At 46.7% G+C, this 26624-nt stretch overlaps 1 protein-coding gene across 3 annotated transcripts in view; it reads left to right on the top strand.

Moving 5' to 3' along the window:
* Nucleotides 1-2623: 2623 nt before the first annotated feature.
* The window catches only part of LOC147636347 (calmodulin-interacting protein 111-like), an 82508-nt gene continuing 58507 nt past the window's right edge, over nucleotides 2624-26624 (top strand). The window contains exon 1 of one of the 3 annotated variants that reach the window (XM_086801780.1): nucleotides 2624-3051. In XM_086801780.1, the coding sequence (XP_086657906.1) occupies nucleotides 2767-3051 (285 nt within the window). In that variant the 5' untranslated portion in view covers nucleotides 2624-2766. The remainder of the gene's footprint in view (nucleotides 3052-26624) is intronic. The other 2 variants (XM_086801781.1, XM_086801784.1) reach the window with 2 other exon arrangements.

Raw genomic sequence — 26624 nt, 5'->3', positions numbered from 1 at the left:
CTGGTTGCCATGCTACCCAAGCCTTCTAAGGTTGGCCAATAAGGCCTATGGGCCTCTTGGGCCGCGCCCTTGGGGTGGCTAAAGGCTGACCCTATGCCCAATCAAGGGATACAACACCCCTTTCTTGAGTAGCGAAAAGGCCTGCCCCCTTCTACATGTAACTACATGCTTCTACACAGATGCCTGGCATCTGGTTGCAAACCAAACACCCAGAACACTTGGCATCATTCCAAAGGAAGACTCAATGGCACTGCTTCATGTGTAGGAAAATACACACTTGACCAAGACCATGTACGGGACTTGTACACTTGACCTTGGACACTTAGAGTGGAACCCTCACTGACTCGTCCCGGACTTGGGCTCACATGGGACGAGTTTCCACTCCATGTCTTGCACCTGCTATACAGATATGTTCACGTGGCATCCAAGTGGGGGATGCACATGACAATGATGATATTGATGACTTAGCAACGCAATGAGGTTGACCATGTTGACATGGATAGTTAAGGTGACATGAATCTTATGTGGAGTCTTCGCAAGCTGAGATGAACACAAGCCGCATAGACATGTGGGAGGTGTACCCATCAAGGCTAAGATACGAAATCTAAATTAGGCTTACACGTTGTATGGACAGAAAATGAGGATTTTTACTTGTACGGGTGAAAAATGGGCTTCCCAATCTCAAATTAACCTAATTTTTATATATACAAATTGACGATTACAACTACCTTTACCCACATGAGTTTGGAGTAATTTGCATAAATATTATAATAATAATTATTATACTATAAAACTTTAACAAGCCTTTTAACATATTGCCATAATTTTCTAAATGAGATCTAAAAAAATTCTAACTCTTAAATTTAGAATTTCACTTTAGCCTCACATTCTATCAAACTTCGTCTATTTTCTAATCGTTGGATCTCTAAAATTCAACATTGTAAGTTGTCAATCTTATGTGCACAAAAAGTGGTGTATATTTTAGCACTAGTAAGTTCTTAAAATAATTTTAAAAAATAGAAACAAAACTCAAAAATAGCAATAAACAAGTTAAGCTCTACGTTGTGTGAATTTATTATGTTCAAAGTGGCTTGTTGATTGGAGCTAAGATGCAAAAGTTATAAGCATTTTAAAGACATACTATCCTATAGTCCAAATATATGGCATGAGGTACCTACTAAGAGTGCGCAGAAGGAAATGTGTACTTACAAATATTCAATTCTCGATCAGATTACATCAATAGGTGCTTGACTTCATGTATGACATTTCATTAGAAGATCTTGTAATGAAATTCCTTTTGTAGCGAAGGGGGATTGGACATTAAAGGTGAAGAAAGGCATTTTTAAATTTATTTTGAGGGCGTCCAAGTGAAAAAATCTGAGCATCCTTCATCTACCCCCTTGAAGCCTCGTCCTTCACTCACTTTTGGAAGGAAACCTCAAACACTAGAAAAGTGATTTTTTAGTCAAGTTGAAGGCTTGATAGAGAGATCATAATTTCCAATTTACACATGGGTTCAAGACCATCATCAAGGCTTGTAAATAAGGAGTTAAATATCAAGAAATTGGACTAAGAAAGATACTCAAGAAGCTAGGTAAATTATGGTAAATTTGAGTAAAAACCTAAAGCTAATTTACTAGTGGGATGGGCCTGAGTGCTCATAGTTCTTGAAGATTAATCTTTTGGAGGTGAAAGACCACAATTAGGAATTGTTTAGTGTCTGTTTTGTGACCAAAAAGTAGAGCAAAGACACCTCTACACATAGGGGTTTATGAGACCAAGATTGCAAGGCTAAGTGTTAAATGGGAATCTAGAGATGACATTCAAGGTGGGACAAAGATTTGGCACAAAGATCCAACATTAAAGGAGTGTTTAGGTGTTGATATAATTACATTTTAGACATGCAAATTTATGTAAAGGGAGAATAATCCCTTCTGTCTTTAAACTCACACCACATTTTGTTCCATTTGTTTAGGTGCTCCTTGGCAATATGTTTCAAAGATTTGTATTGTTGCAAGTTTGCGAAGAGTATGATACACATGAGAAGCCTTTCCTAGGTGTATGCATTGTGAATAAAATGTTTGTGGTCAATGTTGCAATTGTGAAGCCACGTGTGCATGCTAAGTTTGGACCAATAGTAGGCTAGTTTGTGACCAAGGTAATTGTCAGAATTTTACCACTTTTCATGAAGAGTAATAGAAACTTTGATTGAACATATTAATCATTGCAATGCTGCCTATCGGAAAAGCCTGGCTGAAATTTGATGAATTTATTGTTATGTACTAGAGAGTTAGATGTGATGTCTTCATTTCATTCATCATTATAGTTAGTCTCTTCTTGTTGAACAACTAAGTAAGTTGTGTGTTGCAATCACTCAAACTCGGAGGTGTAGGTTAATTGAAACTTTGATTATGGCCTTTAAGATCTTAGCTGGTTGCGCTCTAAGGTTTTGATCTTCCTCCAATATGTAGGTTGAAATTGTTATAAACTACACAAAACAAATTGTAATGCGAGATTTTTATTACTACCAAGCAGTGTCCTTACCGATGAGAGCGAAGCACTGTCCTTATCGATGCGAGCTGGAAGTAAGACTTGATTAAGAGACCTTACCCCAAACACACACACGCCTCACCAATTGCTGTACCGCACTTCTCTAGACAAAACAAATTCTTAAATTTTAAGAATTACATGACGTTATTTGCACGTGAGTCCATGACTTCCATGTATAATGTGTCTAGACTATGATGTTCATTTGCAATCAGATTTATGATGCCGACTCCCAGCAGTGGTTCCAAGTCCAAGCGCCGGGTAAGTGGAGGAGGGGCGGCTCCAACTCAACACACACGCCAGCCCCCTCCTACCCCTCCTCATGATGGTGGTGGTGGCGGCGGGAACAACAATACGGCCATGCTCACCTCCGTACAGAGTGGCGTCGCCCTAGTGTGCAGCGTCGTGGAGGTGGACCCTAGAGATGGGGACTTTAGCACCACCTTGTGGATGCCCGAAGCTTTAATGCTCTCAGCTTCCCTGTCGGCTTCGCAGCTCGTTGCTGTAAGTTTCTCTCTCTCTCTCTCTCTCTCTCTCTCTCACACACACACACACACACACACACACACACACACACACACACACACCACACGCACATTTATAGCTTTTAAAGCTTCCTTTATTACAGATCGTGTGTCAGTTTGCATACTTAGTGTACCTTTTGAGGTGCTATAGCCTTTTTTGGCCTTCCAAAGACGTTAATAAATGATGGGGGTTTAAGCTAGAAGTAAATGTTAAGAGGTTCAAGCATGCCCGTCTTGGCCACAACTGCTAGAGAGAACGACAGTAGAGAGAAGAGTGTTGCACGACTCAAAGCAGATTTGATTGATATGTTTGATTGATGAGTACAATGTGTTTTTGTAGGTATAAAACCTTATCTTATGACTCAACACAATTACACATACACACACACATATGTGTTGCCATATGGCATGTATCACATGGATGAAGCTATGAATATCCCAACAAACCCCCCTTCGGAGTGAAGATAATGAGACCCAACATGAAAGAAAGACATTGCCTTCAACCCCATAACATATTGTGTCGGAGCCAACTCATCATGCACACCTCTTGTGTCATGATAGCCCTCCAATCACATAATGCGGCCAAGGTAGCAAGGCTAGCACTTCAGTCATCCCCTTGGCTCCTAACTGGGATAAGTGAGAAAAAAGGAGCTCTTTATAGCTTCAAGGCCCTTGCTACTTTGTGGAAAGAAAAACACACACAAACATAGATATAACCAGATTTTTGGGAGACTACTTGAGGCAAAGAACCCTTATTGACTCACACACACATAAAGGCAGCTAGAATGTCCACTCATCGTCCACCTCATCGAGGGAGACTTGGGTTGTTGCTGCAACTATCTTCTCCTATTCAACAGATTCCTCTTCATTTCAGGAGCAAGATTTGCGTGGTGTTTCTCTTGCTCTTTCTCTAGCTTTTTGAAGTAGTTGGCCTCCTTATGCCCCATCCTTTTGCAGAACTTACACTGAATCTTCTTGTTGGTCCTCCACTTTTGTGCTCCTACAAAAGCTTTGTCATAGTCCACACTGTTGCTTGCTTGACTTTCCTTGTTTCTTCTGTCTTGTTCAAGTAGCAAGGCCACCATGTCTTCAAATGATGTTGAAGCTATGTGCATGACTTCAATGGTTTGCTCAAATTGGGTAACATCTTGCATACTTTTTGTGAGAATTGTGACCTTTTCCTCATCATTAGGCTCACACTTAAGGCTAGTGAGCTGTTAAACTAGTGAGTAGAACTTGGTAAGGTTATTACTTAATTCTTCATTATCTAGCATTTTCAAATCATAGAACTTCAACTTCAATAAAACCTTAGGATTAGTGATTTTGTTACCAAAAAGAGTCTCCAGTTTGTCCTAAATTTGCTTGGCAGTTTGCGTGAAGTCTATGTGATGAACGAGAGTGTCTGCCAAACTGAGGCCGTGGGTGCGTGAGCATTGCCATCTCGAGGGCCTCGAGTTTCTCTTGGAGACTCGGGGCCATTCCTCTAGATCACTCTGCAGTCCTTCCCACAGGGAGGCAGGAGAGAGAGAGAGAGAGAGAGAGAGTTATGTTGCTGCCTTGGGGGCCTGAGCAAGAGTGGGTGGGGAAAAGGGGCTAGAGGCGAAATGGGCAGGCGAGGGCCAGAGGCGAAATGGGCAGGCGAGGGCCAGATGAGCAAAGGCGAACAGTGCGAAAGGCAGGCCAGAGGCGAAATGGGCAGGCGGCAGGTACGGGTACTATGGCAGTAGTAGTACGGTGCAGGTATGGGATACGCAACGACAGCACAAAAAACGGAGAGAGTTATGTTGCTGCCTTGGGGGCCTGAGCAAGGGTGGGTGGGTGCGTGGGTCGGTGCGTGGGTGGGTCGGTGGGAACAGTGCTGAAGCGGGGGACCGAGGCGAGGGTGAGAGAGATTTATCTTTCTCAGAGGCGACCAGGTGAAGCGATGGCGAGAGAGAGAGAGAGAGAGAGAGAGAGAGAGAGAGAGAGAGAGAGAGAGAGAGAGAGAGAGAGAGAGAGAGAGAGAGAGAGAGAGAGAGAGAGAGAGAATGAAATGAAATGTTATATTAACGTCTTCAAAAGGCCATAATGACCTATGAGACCAAAAGTTACATCATGGTGGATTTGATACAATGTCTGGATAAAAAAACCCAAAAAATGAAAAATAAAGATGATACTACTGGCACCTAGAAAATGAAACTGGAAATGGAAGGTAAACAGAAACCCTTATAGGGTGTGAATATAGTGAGGGGGGGGGGTATGCTATGGAGGTGAGTGGAATATAGTGAGGGGATACAATATCATGTGGGACGGAGGGGTACACTATGGAGGTGCCTCCATCTCATAATATGTGCCGCATCGGACACTGGCGGATCTCCTCAATATCCTTTGTGGTCAGCACCCTGACTGGGTGTCTCGCATGCCTCGCAAGAATAATCTGAATCCGCCGCTGCAACCTCCGTCTATGCTGGGATGCCCTCCTCCGTAGTCGTGGGCGTCTGGACCACCCACGCTCAATCACACGATCAATCAGTGTACCTCTGGTGTGGGCGGTATCCATGTCCTGCTGCTGCTGTGGTTCATTTGGCGCAGTGATGGCTGGACTAAAGAAGTCTGTAATGTGCCTCTGAGTCTGGCTCTCTGTGCGCCTAAGCAGGCTATCTCTATGTCTCCGCAGCTCAAGCAAGAACAATCCCAAACACCTCTGGTCCTGGTACCCCATGACTCTGGAAAGTGGTCCAAAACCCTCTCTGAATAAACAGTGGAAACGACCATGTATCTCATAGTATGCAGTACAATGGCATATATAATGCAGCTCCGTCTCTGGCTCCCCATGGCATACTCGGCATATCCTGGCCTCAGCTGGTGTACCTCTATATCGGCCAATCTCAATCTCAAGCTGGTGTGAGGATGTGCGAATCTGACCAATAGCACATCGTACTGCATGAGACAAGTGTACATCCATGTAACTGGGTTTGATCACAAAACCATCTGCTGTGAGCTGAAGAAAATGCTCTCTGTAGAAAGCCATCTTCGTGCCCAGCTCCTTAGTCGGCTGTATCCATGTCCTCCTAATGTCCAGCTGAACTAAATCCCGACGGATGAGTCTGGTAATCTCTGTCCGTGTGAGAGTGAGAGAGGGTGCCTCCAGAGAATACTGGAAGGGAGGCAATCTGTCCATGCTAAAACCATGTGCCTGGAACCAAGATGTCATCTGTCCATACCAACAAGCCGTGTCTCCCTGTAAAGCTAACTGTCGGGAGGACTCCAGGGCGAGGCGTGCATATCTGTCTCGGGGGAGATCCCACAAGCCATGTATGTAGGAGACTGATCTCGTAAGAGCCTCAATCACCAGAGGGGCAGCCGCCAGCTCTGCTCGAATAATCTCATGAGGTACCACGGCCTTGGCTCTAATAATCCTAGCAATCATAGATACCAAAGGCCTCTCCATACCTCTCCACCCGCCTGCGCTGTGATGGCCCACTGAAGGTCCCCATATCTGCACTCCATAAAGCATAGCTGATGTCACTAGAGTGTCAAAAAGCCAAAGTTTCGTTCGAGGTTCCTGAAACTGAACTTGCGAACACATCCTCTCCAAACCACCCAGGGCTGCATGTGCTCTAGTCAATCTAGTCTCTGTTGCTCTCCTCATCGAAAACACTGGCCCACTGAATACTACCCCAAGATATGTATATGCATCTGTATACTCCACAATCTCTTGTCCATATGTAAATGTGGGAGCTGATCGCCTAACCCACTGTGGCGTGGTGTTAAACACCATAACCTTGGTTTTGCCAAGGTTGACAGACAATCCACTATCATGTGCAAACTCATGTAAAGCATCCAAATGACGCTGCATACCCTCAGGGGAGTCAGAGATCAACACAATATCATCAGCATATAACAATAGTGGGATCCATGTACCTGCTAGCTGGGCTCCTCTGTCCCCCAATCTCTCAATGTAGTCAGAACCCTTATCCACATACATACCAAACAATGAAGGAGATAACGGGCAACCTTGCTTCACTCCTATAGTGGAGTGAACCAAAGTAGAGACCCCCTCTGGGGTGCGTACCTGTCTTGCAACAACTGATCTATATAAAGCCATAATCCCCCATATGAGCTGTGTGGGTACCCCCATCTCCTGTAATCGCTTCATCAATCTGGCTCTGGGCATTGTATCAAATGCTTTGCGGAAGTCCACAAAGCTACAATAAATCCGTCGCCCATGCGACCTGCCCTCCTCAATAATGGCCCATAGAGTCAATATGTGGTCAAGAGTAGAGAAACCTCTCCTGAACCCTGCCTGTCCCTCTGCTCGAATGCCCTCTCTCTCTGCCCATCTACTCAATTGCCGCTCAAGAATGGATGCATACAATCGTGCTAGTGTGTGACCAATCATAATAGTGCGATAATTCCCTGGCTCCATAGGGTCCCCTGACTTGAAGATAGGCACGATGGTGGACCTACTCCAAGTCTCGGGTAAGCCTTCGCACATAGCACGATTGAACATCACTGCTAGAAGCTTTGCCAGCATGTCTCTCGCATGAATAAAGTGCTCAGCGACCAATCCATCATGATCATATGCTCTCCTAGTCTTCATCCTATCAATGGCCTTCCTTACCATCTCTGCGGTAAAGAAAGTACATGTCTGTGGGCATGGTGCTGGCGGGTCAGGAAAAGGTGTCTGTCCAGGAACTGTATATAGAGATGCTGCATAACTACCCCAGACCTCTGTAGAAGTGATGGCCAAAGCAGGGGAGGACTCATGGAACATACGCCAAGCCTCCCTCGAATCCTGGCTCAAGAACAGCTGGTATAATTCCTGCTCTAGCTGAGCAAGGAAGGCCCGCTTCTTCCTTCGCACAAGGCGTCGGAAGGCAATACGTGACTGTCGGTGAGTAGTGACTCCCAAAGCAACCTCCCGCTGCAGTCGGGCTCTGGTCTCTCTGCACTCCTCATCATACCAGCTGTTCTGGGGCATACATCGAGAACGCTGTCTCTGTCCAGGCTGAGTATGTGGATATGCCTCTCTCGCTGCATCCTGTAAAGTCTCTGTCAGTATATGGGTCAACTCCTCCAAAGGTCTCCCTGGCTCCTCTGTGTACAGACGTCTATAAATCCCATCTGTGTAGACAGCATCAGTCTCTGAGGTAAAAGTATATCGAGTGTGATCTGCCACTCGTGTCCTCTGAGCTGTGGTAAAGTGAAAAGAGATAGTCAATGTCAACAATGCATGATCCACTACTACCCCAATGGGCCGAGATCCAACTGTGAAGTCCTCAATGCATGAAACAAAGCTCGGCATAGCCATAACATAATCCACTGTGCTAGCACCATGTCTATGTGGAAAAGTCTTAAAGACGGGGATAAAGTTGAAGAGGAGGTGAAAGAGCTTATGGTGTTGATGGGGATTGACAGTCCGGCACACGCAAAAGCCTGGAGAGTGGGCAAAAAAAGCGGAGGCAACGGGGAAACATCAAAGGAACGAGCTCTCATACTTCGCTTCCCCTCTATTGAGGCGAAGAAGGAGTTCTTGAAGAGACGACCCGAGAGAGAGAGAGAAAGAAAGAAAGAAAGATATATTAACGTCTACGAGAGGCCAAAGTCGGCCTATGAGAAATCGGTGTACCTGTATGGGGTATCCTCTGTCATCCCAACAAAATGAAAAAGTACCGAACTAAAAAGCTGAATCTGGCTGTGCAATAAGTACAATGAGTGGGGGAGGGGATGGAGCTTTACTACTAGGAGAATGCCAAGCTATATGCATGGAGTATACAATCATGATATGCAACCTAGCTAGCTCCATCCTGTACCATACTGGGGGTATAAAATGGTATACATCAATGAAGGGGGTGTCCACAGCTCCCTGACGAACATGCCTGGGTGTGCTGTGAAGCAAGCCAGTCGCTCCGCACCCTCCCTGTGAAACTGAGCTCTGATCTCTGTCATCTCTCTCTGGTATAGGCGTGGTGTCCGAAAGCCAGGTGTCCTCTGTCTCCTGCGGGCTCTGAGTGTCTGTGCTCTCTGGAGAGTAATTCCCTGCCGTGTAGGGGCTGGGAGCGAGATGGATCTCTGAAAAAATGTAGTAATCTGTCTGTCGTCCCCCCTCTGGAGCTGTCTGAGCCTGTAATGATGTCTCTCTGTGGCGCTGTATGTCTAGAATGAATCTCCCCAGTATGCGCTGGTTTGCTGCCTCAAAGATCTGGCGTAGGGAATATGGCTCTCTGAATAAAATGGGATATCTCTCTCTGATGGCTGTATATGCTCTGCATTTGCATACATAATGCTCCTCACTCTCCACCTCCTCTCTGCACAATCTGCATACCCTCTCCTCTCGGGGGACCCGTGCTGCTCTGCCAGTCTCAATCTCCAATCGGTGTGATGAAACTCTAAGCTGACCAATAGCCACTCGGGAGCCGTGTGGTAAAAAGCCCTCCATGTATCTAGGCCTCTCTATAAATCCATCATCAGTGATACTCATGAAGTGATCTCTGTAGTATAGCATCTTCGGTGGAAGAGGCTGTGTAGGCGATATCCATGTCTCTCGTGTATAGAGCTGCCATAGGTCCTGTCTCAATACTCTGTTCCTCTCACTATGAGAGAGACGGATATGTGGTGCATCCCTGTCATACTGGAATGGTGGTAGATGATCCATGTCTAGGCCATGCTGTGAGAACCAATGTGTGACCTGTGCATACCATGATCCTCTGTCTCCTGCCTCAGCCAGCTATCTCGATGCCTCAAAAGCTCTGTATGACAATCTGTCTTGTGGCATCTCTCTGAATCTGTCTAGCAGGCATATAGTCTGAAATATGGTCTCTACCATCATAGGAGGCGCAGCAAACTCTGCTCGGATAATGTCATGAGGTACTGACGGTTTGCTGCGTATTATGCATGCCATTATGAGGGCCTGTGGTCTCTCTATCTGTGTCCACCAATGGGTAGCAAGGCCTGGCGCCCATACCGTTGCTCCATACATCAATGCCGGTGTGACTAATGTGTCAAATAGCCAGCCCTTCGTCCGGGGCTCCTGAAAATGCGCCTGGTGGCACTGTCTCTCTAACATAGCCAATGCTGCATATCCCCGTGTCAATCTAGCTCTGGCTGCTGAACCCATGGTGAAGCGGGTGGCTGCTGCACAGAAGGTAACCCCTAGGTACAAGTATGATGTCACCACCTCCACCTGGCGTCCTGCGAGAGAATGTCAGTTGACTCCTGCCCTGTCTCGATGTATGAAAGACCATAACCTTGGTTTTCCCAAGGTTCACAGTAAGACCCCTCTGTGTGCAGAAATCATCGAGTGCATGTAGATGCTGCTATAGACCACCTGGAGACTCAGACACTAATACAATATCATCAGCATAAAGCATAATATGTATTGAGGTACCTGCTAAATCAACTCCATCTCCGCCTCCCCGTGTAATGAAGTCAGCCACCTCATCAATGTATAACCCAAATAGCGTGGGGGAAAGTGGGCATCCTTGCTTCACACCAATGGTGCTAGCAATAGTCTCGGACATACCTCCTGGACATCTGACTCGCCCAAAAACCTGCTCATATAATGCATAGATGCCCCATGTCATATCTGCTGGTATGCCAAGAGACTGCAGGCGCTGAAAGAGCCTCTCTCGTGGTACTGTGTCAAGTGCCTTGCGGAAATCCACAAAGCAGCAATAGAGCTTTCTCTTCCTCACTCTGGCCTGATCAATCATACATCTCAAAGTGAATACATGGTCAGTGGTAGAGAAAGCTCTCCTGAAGCCTGCCTGCCCTGATGAGCGTAAACCTGCTCGCTAAGCATATAAGCTAAGCTCTTGCTCCAACACTGCACCATAGAGTTTGGCCAGCACGTGGCCAACCATAACCGTCCTGTAGTTGCTCGGATCGAGCATATCCCCTGTTTTGTGAATCGGCACAATGGTGTGCATCGTCCACTCCACAAGCAAACCATCTGCTAGTGCCCTGTTAAACAGGTGTGCAAGAAAAGGAGCCAAAGAATCTACTGCATATATGAGATGCTCACCCTGCAGGCCCATATGGTCGGTGGCCCGTCCATGCTGTAGGCGGCGAATAGCTTCCTGTACCATCGAGTGGGTAAAGAAGCTAGCTGTGGTAGGTTGAGGCTCTTGTGGCTGAGGTATAGGTGGTTGCTGTGGGGCGTGGTATAGGCCCTCTGCATATGTGTGCCATGTCTGTGGGTCTGCAATAGGTGTCGGTGTCCGGGGCTCTCTGAAGTGCCGCCATGAGACAGGGCTATCTCTACTCATGAAGAAATGAAAGATCTCTAGCTCCTGTATCTCTGCGAAGGCCCGCCTTTTGCGGCGGCGAGTAAGTCTCCTCATCTCTCTCCTCGACTCTTGCTCTGTGATGGCTCCCAAGGCTCTCTGTATACGGAGCCGTGAGTAGAGGGCTCTGCACTCGTCATCATACCATCTGTTCTGGGGCATAGTCCCAGATCTCGCAGGCTCTCCTAAGTGGACATGATGTGGGAAGCTCTCTGTATACGGAGCCGTGACGAGGGCTCTGCACTCGTCATCATACCATCTGTTCTGGGGCATAGTCCCAGATCTCGCAGGCTCTCCTAAGTGGACATGATGTGGGAAGCTCTGTAATGCAGCCGTGTGTAGGAGTGATGCCAGCTGGGCTGTAATGGTATCCATAGGTGCCAGGGGATCCATGAGTAGGAGCCCATCCTCTACTTTGCCAGTGTATATGTCTGCCATGTCATGTGTGAAGTAGATGGTAGTGTGTGGCGTCGGTATGTGGGGGGTTGGTGATATTGATGATCCGGCTAGTGAAAATGCCAAGTATGTATGATTTGCCCCAATAGGACGAGGTGGAATGGAGAATGAGGTGACAAGCTGTGATGTCTCCAAAGACCCCATAATGTAGTCTACCACCGTGCCTCCGGTCCGTGTATGACCCCCATGTGGGAAGCATGTCAGCCCTCCTGATCCCGGCCACTGTAGCATCCCGTTATAAATAACGAGACGATGCCTGGCTCCCAACTCTAGTAAGTGGTCACCATAATGTCCTCTGTCTGGTCCAGTGTCCTCTGATGCCCGACTAGCCCCTATCTCCTCTGGATCCACAGGGTGGAGGATCTCCATGTCATCATAGTCATACACCTCACACTGTCTGCTCTCTGTGTGGGCATTGAAGTTGCCCGTAAGAAATACTTCCCCTAGTGTAGAATAATGCATAATCTCCTCTGACAGACAAGTGTATGGCGAGGCTCCTGTCTCCTCTTCCTGTGGCATGTCCTCTGTAATGACATAGGAGGATCCTGATGGAGAAAAGTAACATAGAGCTATGTATATAACCTTGTCCTGTGAGAGCTGTAAGCTGATCCACATGTATCTGGCCTCTGGATCCTGTGCTACCACTCTCAGTCTCCCCTGTAGCTCCCGTCTGAATAGAACTGCTACTCCCCCCGACCCTCTCGAGGTACCCTGGCGTGTGGTCCTCCTGTATGCTGACTCCCACTGGAATCCCTCTACTCGAGGTAGCCCTCTGTCTGGGCTCTGATGTGTCTCTGTCAAAAGTATGATGTCTCTCCTCACCATAAATGCTCCAATCGTCCAGGCTGCACCCATAGTGAATGTCATGGCCCTGTGAAAATGGAGCAGGACAAGTGTGGGCATGGTGGTTGCAGGGTCAGAATATTTTATGATTCACATGGGGGGTGCCCGGACAGTGTTCAAAGATGTGTGGACAACCCTAGGTGTGAAGGGGGAACATTAAAACATTAACTTTTAATGTTTATAAAAGTTGCCCCTAGGCCTTAGTGGCCCTAGGGAACTTATTCAAGTTGGGCCCTAGGGATTATTATTATTTTTGGGGGAGGAGCCACTTTTGGAGAGTTTCTCTCTCTTCTCTCTCTCTCTCTCTCCCCTTTTGGGAGTCGTGGAGCAAAAGCATGTGCTCATGCGTGGAAAAGCACAGAAGGAGGAAGGCGCCTGCAGAAGACTGTGTTTTTTGTGGCTGTTTTCTGGGAGCTGTGTGCTGGAGCAGGCCGTACAGGTCCGTACGACAGCAAGTACTGCTGTGGACAGAGGCGGCGCTGAGCTGTGGACAGATACAGGCTGCAACAGGCGGCTGCAGCTGCTGAACACAGGCTGAACAGGTTGTACGACTGAAAGTACAGTCCTGTACCTTCTGCAGGTACACTGTACGGCCAGTTTTGGGGTAAGTGCAAGAGCTGGACAGTACTGTAGCAGTCGGCGCAGGCAACCAGCAGCAAATCAGCAGGCGGCTACTTCTGAATTCTCTGTAGAAACAGCCCGTACCGTCAAGTACAGCATAGGAGTGAGCATCAGAAGGAAGATACAGGCAAGTGCAAGCACATGTGTGAAGCAGGATTGTGGGTTCAAGTGCCTGCAGGCACAGATTAGTGCTGTTGCTTCTTCCAGAGTTGTTTCACGAGCTGAACTTGGTAAGCCTTGACTCTGTTCATCCATCTCTCTTTCTATTGCTTGATGTCTGCTACAGGTATGTATTATCTGGCTCCTTGTGAGAGGAGGAGAATAGCAGATTGACAAGAGATTAAGACAGGGATTGAACAGCACATGTATGTTGAGCTGAGAATATGTATCATGCTTATGAGTTATGCCAGATGTATGCCCATGGCTGGCCTGCTTTGTGAACTTGGCTGATCAGAGGGAGGCACAGTGTGTTGCTTGAGGACACAGATCTGTGTGCATAGATCCTCTGTGCTGAGAAGGATTTGTGGGCAGTCAGATTGGACTACAGGTGTAAACTCTTGGCTGGTTTTTGTTTTGTACTCAGCCATACATATTATTTTAATGGAATAAAGAAATACCGCAAGGGGCGCCAAGCTTTGGGGCCAACAGGTGTCGTTGTGTATTCAGATTTGGGCACTCTAGCTCCAATCTGTGTTTGGTTTTTCATCTAGACTACAAGTGGACGTGTGTTAGCTCTTACCGCACTCTGGTTTTCTATCAGAGGCCGGTTCCAAGGTTCCGTTGCCGGGACCAATCATCAACTTTCTGAAGGGGGTGAGCTCGTGGTTGCTTTGGAGAAAGCCATCGCTGAAAATTCAGCAATCATGTCTGATACAGAGGAAGAGTACTTCTATCAAGAAGAAGAAGAGCAAGAGTCTTCTCCTGAAAGAGATGTATCTGAGGATATTTTTGCAGGAGAACAGGCTGCAGATGTTGAGCCTTATGAGGATGTAACACAGCCAGAAGATGTGCATGGTAAAGAGGATGATGATGCTCGGTTCAAAGATCGCTTGGCTAGTGTTATGGATACTTTTATGCAGCTCACACAGAGCGAGAGATTTGCTGAATTTATGAGATCTCGCTCAGAGCCCCGCACAGAGCCCCAGAAAAAGAAGAAGAAGGTTCGTTCGAAGAATCTTTCTCATGGTCATAGTGGTACCACTCCACAGGATCCATCTCCTGCACAGTTTCCGAACATGCAGCATGCTTTTGGTGCAAACCCACAGAGTTCCTTCTATGGACAGCCACCTATTCCTCAGCAGAACATGCATCCAGGGTACTTTGGTGGTGGCTCAGTGTTTCAATCCATGACTGGGGGTTATCCTCAGGGAGGCATGGGTATGTATGGGCCTTTTGGAGCCAATTTTCAGCCTGGCATGCAAGGGAATATGTATGGTGGTATGCAGTCCGGTATGCAAGGAAATGTGTTTGGAAGCATGCAACCTGGGATGCAAGGCAATATGTTTGGTGGCATGCAGCCAGGTATGCAGCATGGAATGTATGGAAACATGGCTGGGATGTATGGTATGCCTGGTGTTGGAATGGGAAATGTTGACCCAATGATGGGTATGAATGTTGGGGGCAGCAATCTCACAAAACCACTTCCATATGATAATCTAACGCCTATGGGCAAGGCGAAGGATTACAAGGAAGGGGGAGCTGCAGTGAAGTTTGACACTTTCAGTGGGGCCAAGGATAAATTGAAGGCACTTACCTTTTTACAGCAGTTTGATGCTGCTTTTTCTGGTGGGAATTACACAGAGTCCTCAAAGGTGAGGAAAGCTGCCACTTTTCTCAAGGGCAATGCTTTGCAGTGGTGGTCTACTCTTCTTTTGCAGGGCATAGCACCCACCACCTGGGTCCAATTTAAACAGGTTTTCTCTTCCGTATGGCTCACATCTACATTTGAGGTGGATGTTATGACAGCATGGCACAAGCTGGATGCTTCAAAGTGTGATAGTTTGGAGGATTATAACAAGAAGTTTTGGGAAGCTCTACTCCCAGTGACTTCTTATCGTGCCGTGCCATTATCTGAGCGGGTTGAGAAGTATTGTTGTGGGCTGCCCAAGGAGGTACGAGATTATTGTATAAAGACAAGAGTAACGAACATGTCACAGATGATTGAAAATGCTATGACAGCTAATGCGTTACTCACAGGTGGTTCATCTGGATTTAAAGGAAGTAAGAAATTGGGCAAGAAAGCTGAAAAATTTGGGCATGCTTCTCGTGATACTAAAGGGTCTTCAGAGACAAAGTATAAGAAGTTGCCAATGCCCAAAAGGACTTCTGAGGAAAGACAGGCTTTGAGAGATGCTCAAAAGTGTTTTTACTGTACTGAAGAGGGGCATATGTCATTCAATTGTCCCAAGAGAACGTCCAAGAAGGATCCTGACAATAAATTAGAGCCCAAGCCAAAGAAACAAAAGCCTTCTGCAGGCTTAGTTCCTGATCTTGTGGGGGAGCAGCTAAGTGGTGAAGCTACAGAGTTGTGCAGGGCATGGGGCAAAGTGAGAGATCAGAATGCTTTGATCTTCTTTGACACAGGTGCTAGAGCCAACTTCATTTCACCAGATTTGGCTGGCCGATTGGGGATTCGCGCAGAGGAGATGGGGCCGTTACATGAGGCAAATATGGCTTGTCCAGGGTATGCAGAACCCGTTACTCCTATTATTGGGAAGCTTCGGCTTCATTTGCAGGGTTGTGTGGACAGTGAGGAGTTCTTCATCATGCCTTTGGATGGCTGTGATGTTTTGTTGGGGATGCCATGGTGCCACAGGGTACATGCGGTGGTGGATACTTACAACAGGAAAATTACTCTGACTCATAGAGGGAAAGAGCATGTATTGGATGTAAAACTCAAAGGGGAATCTGTTCCTATTGTATCCGCTTCGGCGATTTCATCAGTAATGAAAAAGCATCTTTCCGCGTACTTGATTTATGTAAAGGATGCACAGGATGATGAGTCTAAGTCTAATTTGTCAATGTTAGATAAGGACAGGGCTGATTTCTTAAGTGAGTTTCAAGACTGTTTTTCCGAGTCATTGCCAGGAGAATTACCTCCTGAGAGGCCAGAAGATCATGCCATAGATCTGATTCCTGGTAGTACTCCACCGAATAGACCGCCGTATCGTGTTAGTGCAGCCCAACAGGAAGAGATTATGAGTCAGGTGCAGGAGCTTCTAAATAAGGGGTTGATTCAGCCTAGCTCATCACCCTTTTGCTCACCTGTGCTCTTAGTGCAGAAGAAGGATGGTTCTTGGCGCATGTGTATAGATTACAGGGCGCTGAATAAGAATACCATCAAGAATCGATTCCCCATACCGAGGATCGATGACATATTGGACCGCTTACAGGGTTCCACAGTTTTTAGTCGTATTGACTTGAAAAGCGGGTATCATCAGATACGCATTAGACCCGAGGATGTGCATAAGACAGCATTCCGAACCACGTTTGGGTTATATGAGTTCTTGGTTATGCCCTTTGGTTTGACAAATGCGCCTGCCACATTTAACAGAATGATGGACAGGATATTCAGGCCTCATAGAGAGTTTGTGGGTACATTCTTTGATGATATGATTGTGCATTCACAAACTGAGGAAGAGCATAGAAGGCATTTGGCCGTTGTGTTTGCAGAACTCAGAAACCATAGGTTGGTGGTTAATGGCAAGAAGAGTGAGTTCTTTTTGCAGGAGATACATTTCTTGGGGCATATTGTGTCTGGTCATGGAGTCCGTATGGATCCAGCAAAGGTGGAAGCAATACTTAATTGGCCAGCTTTGAGGACCGTGCATGATGTACGCAGTTTTCTAGGATTGTGTTCCTATTACAGGCGTTACATACGGCACTTTGCTGAAATTGCTTCGCCTCTTCATGCTTTGACGAAGAAAGCAACTCCGTTTAGATGGGCTGATCGGGAAATTACAGCATTCAAAAAGCTCAAAGAAAAGCTTACTTCGGACCCAGTATTGGTGTTACCGGACCTCCGAAAGGCTTTTGTTGTCCAGTGTGATGCATGTGGAAGTAGCATTGGTGCAGTTCTCATGCAAGAGGGACATGTGATAGCCTATGAGAGTAGAGTTTTGCAAGATGCCGAGAAGCATTTACAGGTTTATGAGAAAGAGATGTTGGCTGTAATTCACGCTCTTTCTACATGGAAACACTACTTGCTTGGGGCTGATTTTACTGTACAGACAGATCATCAGACCTTGCGTTACTTCCTCACGCAAACTAAGCTTTCAGAGAAGCATATGCGTTGGGCAAACTTTTTGTCAATGTTTCACTTCCAGATTGTGCATGTGGAAGGCAAAAAGAATGTAGTGGCAGGCCGCAGATGCTTTGTCACGCAAGCCACAGGTCTCTGCAGTTTCACTTGCTTATCATCATGAGCTTGATGAAATGAAAGAGCAGTATGCCCATGATGAGGACTTTGAAAGGTTGTATGATCAGATGTCTGAGGGTCAGCGGCATGAGCATTACACTCTCAGAGATGGATTTTTATTGATGCATGGCAGACTGTGTGTTACCAGGCCATTGCGACTCAAGGTTATGATTGAAAGTCATGCTCCACCGTATGCAGGTCATAGAGGTATTGACGCCACGGTCAAAGTAGTGGAGACTTTCTTTTATTGGCCAACCTTGAGAAGAGATGTTGATGCCTTTGTGAGGCAATGCATCGTATGTCAGAAGGTAAAGTTTGACCGTCAGAAGACACCAGGGTTATTACAGCCTTTACCTATTCCGGATAGACCTTGGGAGAGCATTGCCATGGATTTTGTATTTGATCTTCCACGGACACAAACGGGAAATGATGGCATCTGGACTATCATATGCAGGTTCAGTAATCAGGCTCATTTCATTCCCGTGCGGAAGACAATTAAAGTGGATCATATGGTGAAGTTGTTCATGGCGAACATCTTCAAGTATCATGGCTTGCCTACGTCTATCATTAGTGACCGTGATCCACGGATGACGAGTTTGTTTTGGAGAGGGTTGTTTGACAACATGGGTACAACTCTCAAGTTTTCATCGTCATTTCATCCACAGACAGATGGTCAGTCAGAAGAGGCTAACTCTACAGTGTTGGATCTTCTCAAGTGTTATGTGTCAGAGCACAAGCAACAATGGGAAAAGTATCTTCCTTTGGTGGAGTTTGCATATAACAACACTGTACATAGCTCGACAGGCAAGGCGCCTTTTGAGATTGTAGAAGGAGGGAAGAAGATACCACCCATTTTGCATACAAAGGATAAGATCTTTGAGGCTGATCAGTATGTGGAGAGCTTGGATGAAGCTTATCGGAGAGTTAAGTTGGCCCTCCAGAAAACTCAGCAGAAGCAAAAGAAAGCCGCAGACCGTCACAGACGTGATTTACAGTTTGCATTGGGTGATTGGGTTCTTTTGCGTTTTGAAAAGGCTAGACTCAAGAAGATGAAGGGTAAAGAGCGCTTATTCCCTAAGTTGAGTATGCGATATTATGGGCCTTTTCAGGTTTTGGAAAAGATTGGTGAGGTAACCTATCGTTTGAAGTTACCAGATCACTGGAGGATTCACAATGCTTTTCACGTGAGTCTTCTTAGACCTTTCCGTGGGGATGTGCCTGAGGATGTATCAGATGAGGCTTAGCCGGAAGTTGAGGAACTTGATGAGGTTCTGATTCCAGAGCAGATACTGGCACATAAAGAAAGGAAGGTACGAGGTAAAGTTTCCCGTCGCTATCTTGTGAAGTTCAAGAACTATTCACCGATGGATGCGAAGTGGATGGAGGAAGGTGACTTAACAGATTCACCTCAGGTTTTGCAGCTTTATCTCGATGCCTTTGAGTTAGAGCCGACTCTTATTGTGGCTCATTCAGGTTCAGCAGAGCATGGGTCTGGAGCATTACCTGATGCTCAAGAGGGGGGTAGCACCTCCACTCCCTTGGTACAGACAGGCTCAGATGACATCTAGAGGTCGCTTGGTGCAGATTTTATCTCATCCGAAGGTACTGAGGCTGACAGTACATCTGTTTATGGGACTTCTATGATATATGTGTACTAGTCACATGGAAATTTTTGTGGATATGTATGGTTCACAGTGGTATACAACTTGGACTATTACTATGCCATTAGTTTGCAGTGAATATTGATACATGTGTATGGCTCAGAGAGATTGGGACGCTGATCTTGCCATATTGTATATTTCACTTTGGATATTTTGATGCATCACCAGAATGCAATCGAGGACGCTTGCCATCTTTCAAGAGGGGGGTATGTCATGGCCCTGTGAAAATGGAGCAGGACAAGTGTGGGCATGGTGGTTGCAGGGTCAGAATATTTTATGATTCACATGGGGGGTGCCCGGACAGTGTTCAAAGATGTGTGGACAACCCTAGGTGTGAAGGGGGAACATTAAAACATTAACTTTTAATGTTTATAAAAGTTGCCCCTAGGCCTTAGTGGCCCTAGGGAACTTATTCAAGTTGGGCCCTAGGGATTATTATTATTTTTGGGGGAGGAGCCACTTTTGGAGAGTTTCTCTCTCTTCTCTCTCTCTCTCTCTCCCCTTTTGGGAGTCGTGGAGCAAAAGCATGTGCTCATGCGTGGAAAAGCACAGAAGGAGGAAGGCGCCTGCAGAAGACTGTGTTTTTTGTGGCTGTTTTCTGGGAGCTGTGTGCTGGAGCAGGCCGTACAGGTCCGTACGACAGCAAGTACTGCTGTGGACAGAGGCGGCGCTGAGCTGTGGACAGATACAGGCTGCAACAGGCGGCTGCAGCTGCTGAACACAGGCTGAACAGGTTGTACGACTGAAAGTACAGTCCTGTACCTTCTGCAGGTACACTGTACGGCCAGTTTTGGGGTAAGTGCAAGAGCTGGACAGTACTGTAGCAGTCGGCGCAGGCAACCAGCAGCAAATCAGCAGGCGGCTACTTCTGAATTCTCTGTAGAAACAGCCCGTACCGTCAAGTACAGCATAGGAGTGAGCATCAGAAGGAAGATACAGGCAAGTGCAAGCACATGTGTGAAGCAGGATTGTGGGTTCAAGTGCCTGCAGGCACAGATTAGTGCTGTTGCTTCTTCCAGAGTTGTTTCACGAGCTGAACTTGGTAAGCCTTGACTCTGTTCATCCATCTCTCTTTCTATTGCTTGATGTCTGCTACAGGTATGTATTATCTGGCTCCTTGTGAGAGGAGGAGAATAGCAGATTGACAAGAGATTAAGACAGGGATTGAACAGCACATGTATGTTGAGCTGAGAATATGTATCATGCTTATGAGTTATGCCAGATGTATGCCCATGGCTGGCCTGCTTTGTGAACTTGGCTGATCAGAGGGAGGCACAGTGTGTTGCTTGAGGACACAGATCTGTGTGCATAGATCCTCTGTGCTGAGAAGGATTTGTGGGCAGTCAGATTGGACTACAGGTGTAAACTCTTGGCTGGTTTTTGTTTTGTACTCAGCCATACATATTATTTTAATGGAATAAAGAAATACCGCAAGGGGCGCCAAGCTTTGGGGCCAACAGGTGTCGTTGTGTATTCAGATTTGGGCACTCTAGCTCCAATCTGTGTTTGGTTTTTCATCTAGACTACAAGTGGACGTGTGTTAGCTCTTACCGCACTCTGGTTTTCTATCAGAGGCCGGTTCCAGTGAACCATTACAGTTCCATACTGCCATGTGTATCTCTGTCAGTGGCCTGGTCTGTGTCCCATAGACCCCAAACCGCTAATCCATGGGCCGGCCATCAATGATGACCCGACCATCTTGGTAGAAGGCCTTCTTGCCTTCTCTCCTCGCGTGTAAGATTCGTGGCATGCAAGCTCTCCTATGCTCAAGCTGCATCCTCGTGAGATCATCATCCAAGAAAATAGGAGCTCCCTCTAAACCTTGTAGTATGACGCTCTTCCTCTTCCTCATGAAGGTGAGTCTCTCCGTCTCTCCTGCAAATTGTAGGATGAGGGCTTGCTTGCGTGTTGAGTCTTTTCCGGCTCTCCATGCTTTGGTGAAGGGGAGAGGGTGCTCTTCCTTGTAGTCGAGCTTCATGCATAGAAGCTGTCCATCTTTTTCGGGAGTGGAGTCGGGTGTCTCAGCTATACCTGTGACTCGAATGTTGAGGCGGCGGGCATGCTTCATCTTCTTCTCCTCAATGGTGGTGTGAATGATTTGGTGTTCTTCCCTTTGAGTCTCCTCCCTCACTTCTTTACGGATGTTCTTCTTCACCACCTCAACCCATCCTGACTGCTTGGCTTCGAGTTTTCCCTCCATGTCCTTTGTGATCTCCTTGGAGATCTCTTCTTTGATGGCCGTGATAGTAATAAAGAAAGATAACGAAAATCTAGAACTTTAAAATCTGATCTAGGTACATGAGCAGAGAGCTCTCATATCACCCTAATATATCCCTCATGGGCCGCTGTGACATGGTGCTCAAGGTGGTAAAACTGAGCTGGCGCGAGGTCCTGCGATGATGGGAGATGAAGTCGGTGAGAGCTCTCTGTGCTGGTCCTCGAGCAAGTACAGCTGATCTGGATCTCACTAAGGACTCCCTGTGTCTACGGAGCTCTAGAAGAAAAAGTCCCAGGCATCTCTGATCCGGGAAGTCCATGATCCTGGAAAGTGGTCTGAACCCAGCTCGGAAGAGGCAGTGGAACCTCCCCCGAATCTCATAGTATACAGGGCATCGGCATATGTAATGGTCCTCTGTCTCGGGCTCTGTGTGACAAAGCTGGCATCATAGTTGCAAACATTCGCGAATGCAAGGGGTTGCAAACGTTTGCAAACGTTTGCAGTTTGCACCCCCTTGCAAACTTCACCTGCACTTTTTGTTACACTTACGAATTGGGCCACTTTTTGGGCATTTCTAACACTACGCGGACACCTTCCGCCCCTTGCGCGTTGTCGACCAGTTGTACACGCCTACGCGGAAGCTCTTCCGCCCCCTGCGACTCGCGAGGCTGCGCGCTGTCGACCAGCAGTACACGGCGTGACGGCGGCGGGCGCACACCCCTGGGCTCTTCCCTCTCCGCGCTATCCAGTGTCCACGACTCCACGTCGACCAGGCTCCAGCAGAAGCGAGCAGCTGCACCGTGCACGCCTAGGCCCTACGCTCTCTGCTCCGGGCTCCCTTGCGTTTCTCTACTCACCCACAGGCCACAGCCTACAGGCCACAGTGAGGCCCAGCCGCCCAAGGGGCTTCCGACCCACGAGCTTCCGAGTCCCGACTCCCGAGCACCTCTCGAGTCTCTACTACCGAGTGAAGGACTTCCTGCCTTCAAGCCTTGGAGATTTGAGAATGGGAAAATCCTCGGGACCGGAGTGGGAATATGTAACCCGCTTGGAAAAGAAAGGAAGAGGGATGTATCAGTGCAGGTGTAAATTTTGTCCTCATGAGTGGATAGGTGGGCCTTTGCGAATTCGTGCTCACATCCTAGCCATTTCAGGGCACGGTGTGGACAAATGTGAGCATGCCCTAGAGGATGTGAAAGATATATGCAGGCGATTGCATGTCAAAGCTGATCCTATGTATGATAAAAAGGCAATTGATGATGCGGTGGGGGATTTGGGGGATGCTGCTCAGGATGTATCAAATGTGGCAGCTTCAATGTCAAATGTATGTGGTTCTTCTAGTACATGTAACGAGGCAGTTTCTGCAAACAAAAGACAAAGAGTCTCTAAGGGTAGCCATTCTCAAGGAAAATTGGGAGCAGCATGGCAATTGCAAGCAAGAAAAAATGCAACAATTGCAGTGCGGCGTTTCTTCTATGCAGAGGACATTGCTCATTGCAAAGTGAAAAGTCCGTATTTTTTGGATATGGTCAAAGCCATTGGCGAAGCCGGAGCCTCATACAAGCCACCTTCATATGAGGCATTGCGTGTTAAGGAGTTGAGAGATGAAGTCAAATGCATAGATAGAGATTTGCTTGGCATAAGAGATAAATGGAAGAAATATGGATGTACAATTGTATGTGATGGCTGGTCCGACACCAAGAAAAGGCCAATCATTAATGTGCTGGCATCATGTATTTATGGCAGTGTGTTCTTAAAAGCTGTTGACACAAGCGGTCAATTGAAATCGGGAGAGTTCATCTTTGGTATCCTTAAAGATGCTATTCTTCATGTTGGTCCTACCAATGTTGTGCAGGTATGCATGGACAATGCATCAAATTGTGTGGTTGCGGGAGAGCTTGTCGAGGTTCAATGGCCTCATATCTTTTTTACGCGTTGCACATGCCATTGTTTGGATTTGCTATTTGAAGACATTGGCAGCTTGACATGGGTTTCCCCCGTTCTTGAGTGGGCAAAGAAGATTGTGAAGTTTATAACAAGGAAGCCAACTCTTTTGGACATGTTTCGAAGGTACAGCAAGAAGGAGCTTCTAAAGCCAGCAGAGACGCGTTTTGCTTACACATTTATTGTATTGTCAAACTTGCTAGATGAGAGAGTCTACACTGGCTTGAGGAAGATGGTTGTAAGCGATGAATGGACAAATGCAAAACAGGTGAAGAACAAAGTTATTGGCTTGGAGATTACAAGCAAAGTGTTAGAGACAAGATTTTGGCAGGATGCAAGACAGATTGTGAAAATAATGGCACCTATTTTGAAGATTCTTTGCATGGCTGATAGGGAGGGAGCCACCATGGGATTAGTTTATGAGCTCACAGATAGGATGGTGGAAAGCATACAAAAAATGACAGGTGTTGATGAATGCAAATTGAACCAAGTAAAGGCTTTATGTGTTGACCGTTGGGACATGATGCACTCTCCTCTTCATGCCACAGGCTATGTAGTGCATCCAATTTGGAGAGGCAAGGGACAAGAAGCAGATGAAGAGGTGCAAAATGGATGGATGACATTTATTGAGCGTTATACGCATGGAGATGTTGTTGAGCAAGGTGCATTGATGGATGAGTTGGATAATTACAGGTCATTGAAAGGTACTTTTTCTCGCCCACTTGCTCTAGATGAAAGTAGAATGCATGAAGGGGTAAAGTGGTGGGAGTCTTTTGGTGCAAGCACCCCTAAATTGCAACAACTTGCCATTCGAGTGCTTTCTCAAGGAACTACATCTTCCCCATGTGAGAGAAATTGGAGCACTTTCTCACTCATTCATACCAAAAAGAGGAACAAGTTGAAACCTTCAAACACTGAGAAATTGGTATACATACATACCAACCTTCGACTTGTTTCCAAAATCAAGGCAAGAGGGTATGAGAAAGTGGAGGTAACTTTGGAAATGATCAACAAGGAGAAAGATGATGAGAGACTTCTTTCTTCACAAGAGGCTCGTGAGTCTATTGAGGATGAGGAAGAAGAGGACATGCATGCAGTTGGTACTGAGCAGGCTGAAGCTGATATTGTTGAGACAGATGAGGATGCTACTTCATCTTCTTCCTCTGAAGAGGAAGATGATGAATGATCACGATTCACCATGTACATGACCTCTCACACACGAGCACTTTTTACCTTGGCTGGACAAGGGTTTTTTCCCCGTGTGAGCACACTTCACTTTCAGTGTGTTGGGCTGTTTGCCTTGGGACTACAGTCTAGTACTCTGACTTATGTACTTCACTCTTTATGCGATAATATGAGTATTGAGTACATTTCCAGCAATCTTGAGTCTTGAGTCTTAAGTTCTAAATTCTAACATCTTTTAAGTTTCAAGCTTTCAAGTTTTTCATTGTGTTTTCAAGCATTGACTTTGAACATTTTATTTATGCCCAAAAAAATTATTTTTTTAACCTGCCACGAATGCGAATGCATCCACCCTCAATGCATTCTTTTGCAAACTCGGCATTCTCGAATGCGAATGCACGAATGCAAAGAATGCTTGCAACTATGCTTGTGTCAACAGCTTTTAAGAACACACTGCCATAAATACATGATGCCAGCACATTAATGATTGGCCTTTTCTTGGTGTCGGACCAGCCATCACATACAATTGTACATCCATATTTCTTCCATTTATCTCTTATGCCAAGCAAATCTCTATCTATGCATTTGACTTCATCTCTCAACTCCTTAACACGCAATGCCTCATATGAAGGTGGCTTGTATGAGGCTCCGGCTTCGCCAATGGCTTTGACCATATCCAAAAAATACGGACTTTTCACTTTGCAATGAGCAATGTCCTCTGCATAGAAGAAACGCCGCACTGCAATTGTTGCATTTTTTCTTGCTTGCAATTGCCATGCTGCTCCCAATTTTCCTTGAGAATGGCTACCCTTAGAGACTCTTTGTCTTTTGTTTGCAGAAACTGCCTCGTTACATGTACTAGAAGAACCACATACATTTGACATTGAAGCTGCCACATTTGATACATCCTGAGCAGCATCCCCCAAATCCCCCACCGCATCATCAATTGCCTTTTTATCATACATAGGATCAGCTTTGACATGCAATCGCCTGCATATATCTTTCACATCCTCTAGGGCATGCTCACATTTGTCCACACCGTGCCCTGAAATGGCTAGGATGTGAGCACGAATTCGCAAAGGCCCACCTATCCACTCATGAGGACAAAATTTACACCTGCACTGATACATCCCTCTTCCTTTCTTTTCCAAGCGGGTTACATATTCCCACTCCGGTCCCGAGGATTTTCCCATTCTCAAATCTCCAAGGCTTGAAGGCAGGAAGTCCTTCACTCGGTAGTAGAGACTCGAGAGGTGCTCGGGAGTCGGGACTCGGAAGCTCGTGGGTCGGAAGCCCCTTGGGCGGCTGGGCCTCACTGTGGCCTGTAGGCTGTGGCCCGTGGGTGAGTAGAGAAACGCAAGGGAGCCCGGAGCAGAGAGCGTAGGGCCTAGGCGTGCACGGTGCAGCTGCTCGCTTCTGCTGGAGCCTGGTCGACGTGGAGTCGTGGACACTGGATAGCGCGGAGAGGGAAGAGCCCAGGGGTGTGCGCCCGCCGCCGTCACGCCGTGTACTGCTGGTCGACAGCGCGCAGCCTCGCGAGTCGCAGGGGGCGGAAGAGCTTCCGCGTAGGCGTGTACAACTGGTCGACAACGCGCAAGGGGCGGAAGGTGTCCGCGTAGTGTTAGAAATGCCCAAAAAGTGGCCCAATTCGTAAGTGTAACAAAAAGTGCAGGTGAAGTTTGCAAGGGGGTGCAAACTGCAAACGTTTGCAAACGTTTGCAAACGTTTGCAACCCCTTGCATTCGCGAATGTTTGCAACTATGGACACAAGCGGTCAATTGAAATCGGGAGAGTTCATCTTTGGTATCCTTAAAGATGCTATTCTTCATGTTGGTCCTACCAATGTTGTGCAGGTATGCATGGACAATGCATCAAATTGTGTGGTTGCGGGAGAGCTTGTCGAGGCTCAATGGCCTCATATCTTTTTTACGCGTTGCACATGCC

The sequence above is a fragment of the Cibotium barometz genome, chromosome 8, assembly GCF_041138505.1.
Source record: "Cibotium barometz isolate CiBa-2024 chromosome 8, ASM4113850v1, whole genome shotgun sequence".
Taxonomy (NCBI): Eukaryota; Viridiplantae; Streptophyta; class Polypodiopsida; order Cyatheales; family Cibotiaceae; genus Cibotium; species Cibotium barometz.
This window is presented reverse-complemented; position numbering and strand designations above follow the sequence as displayed.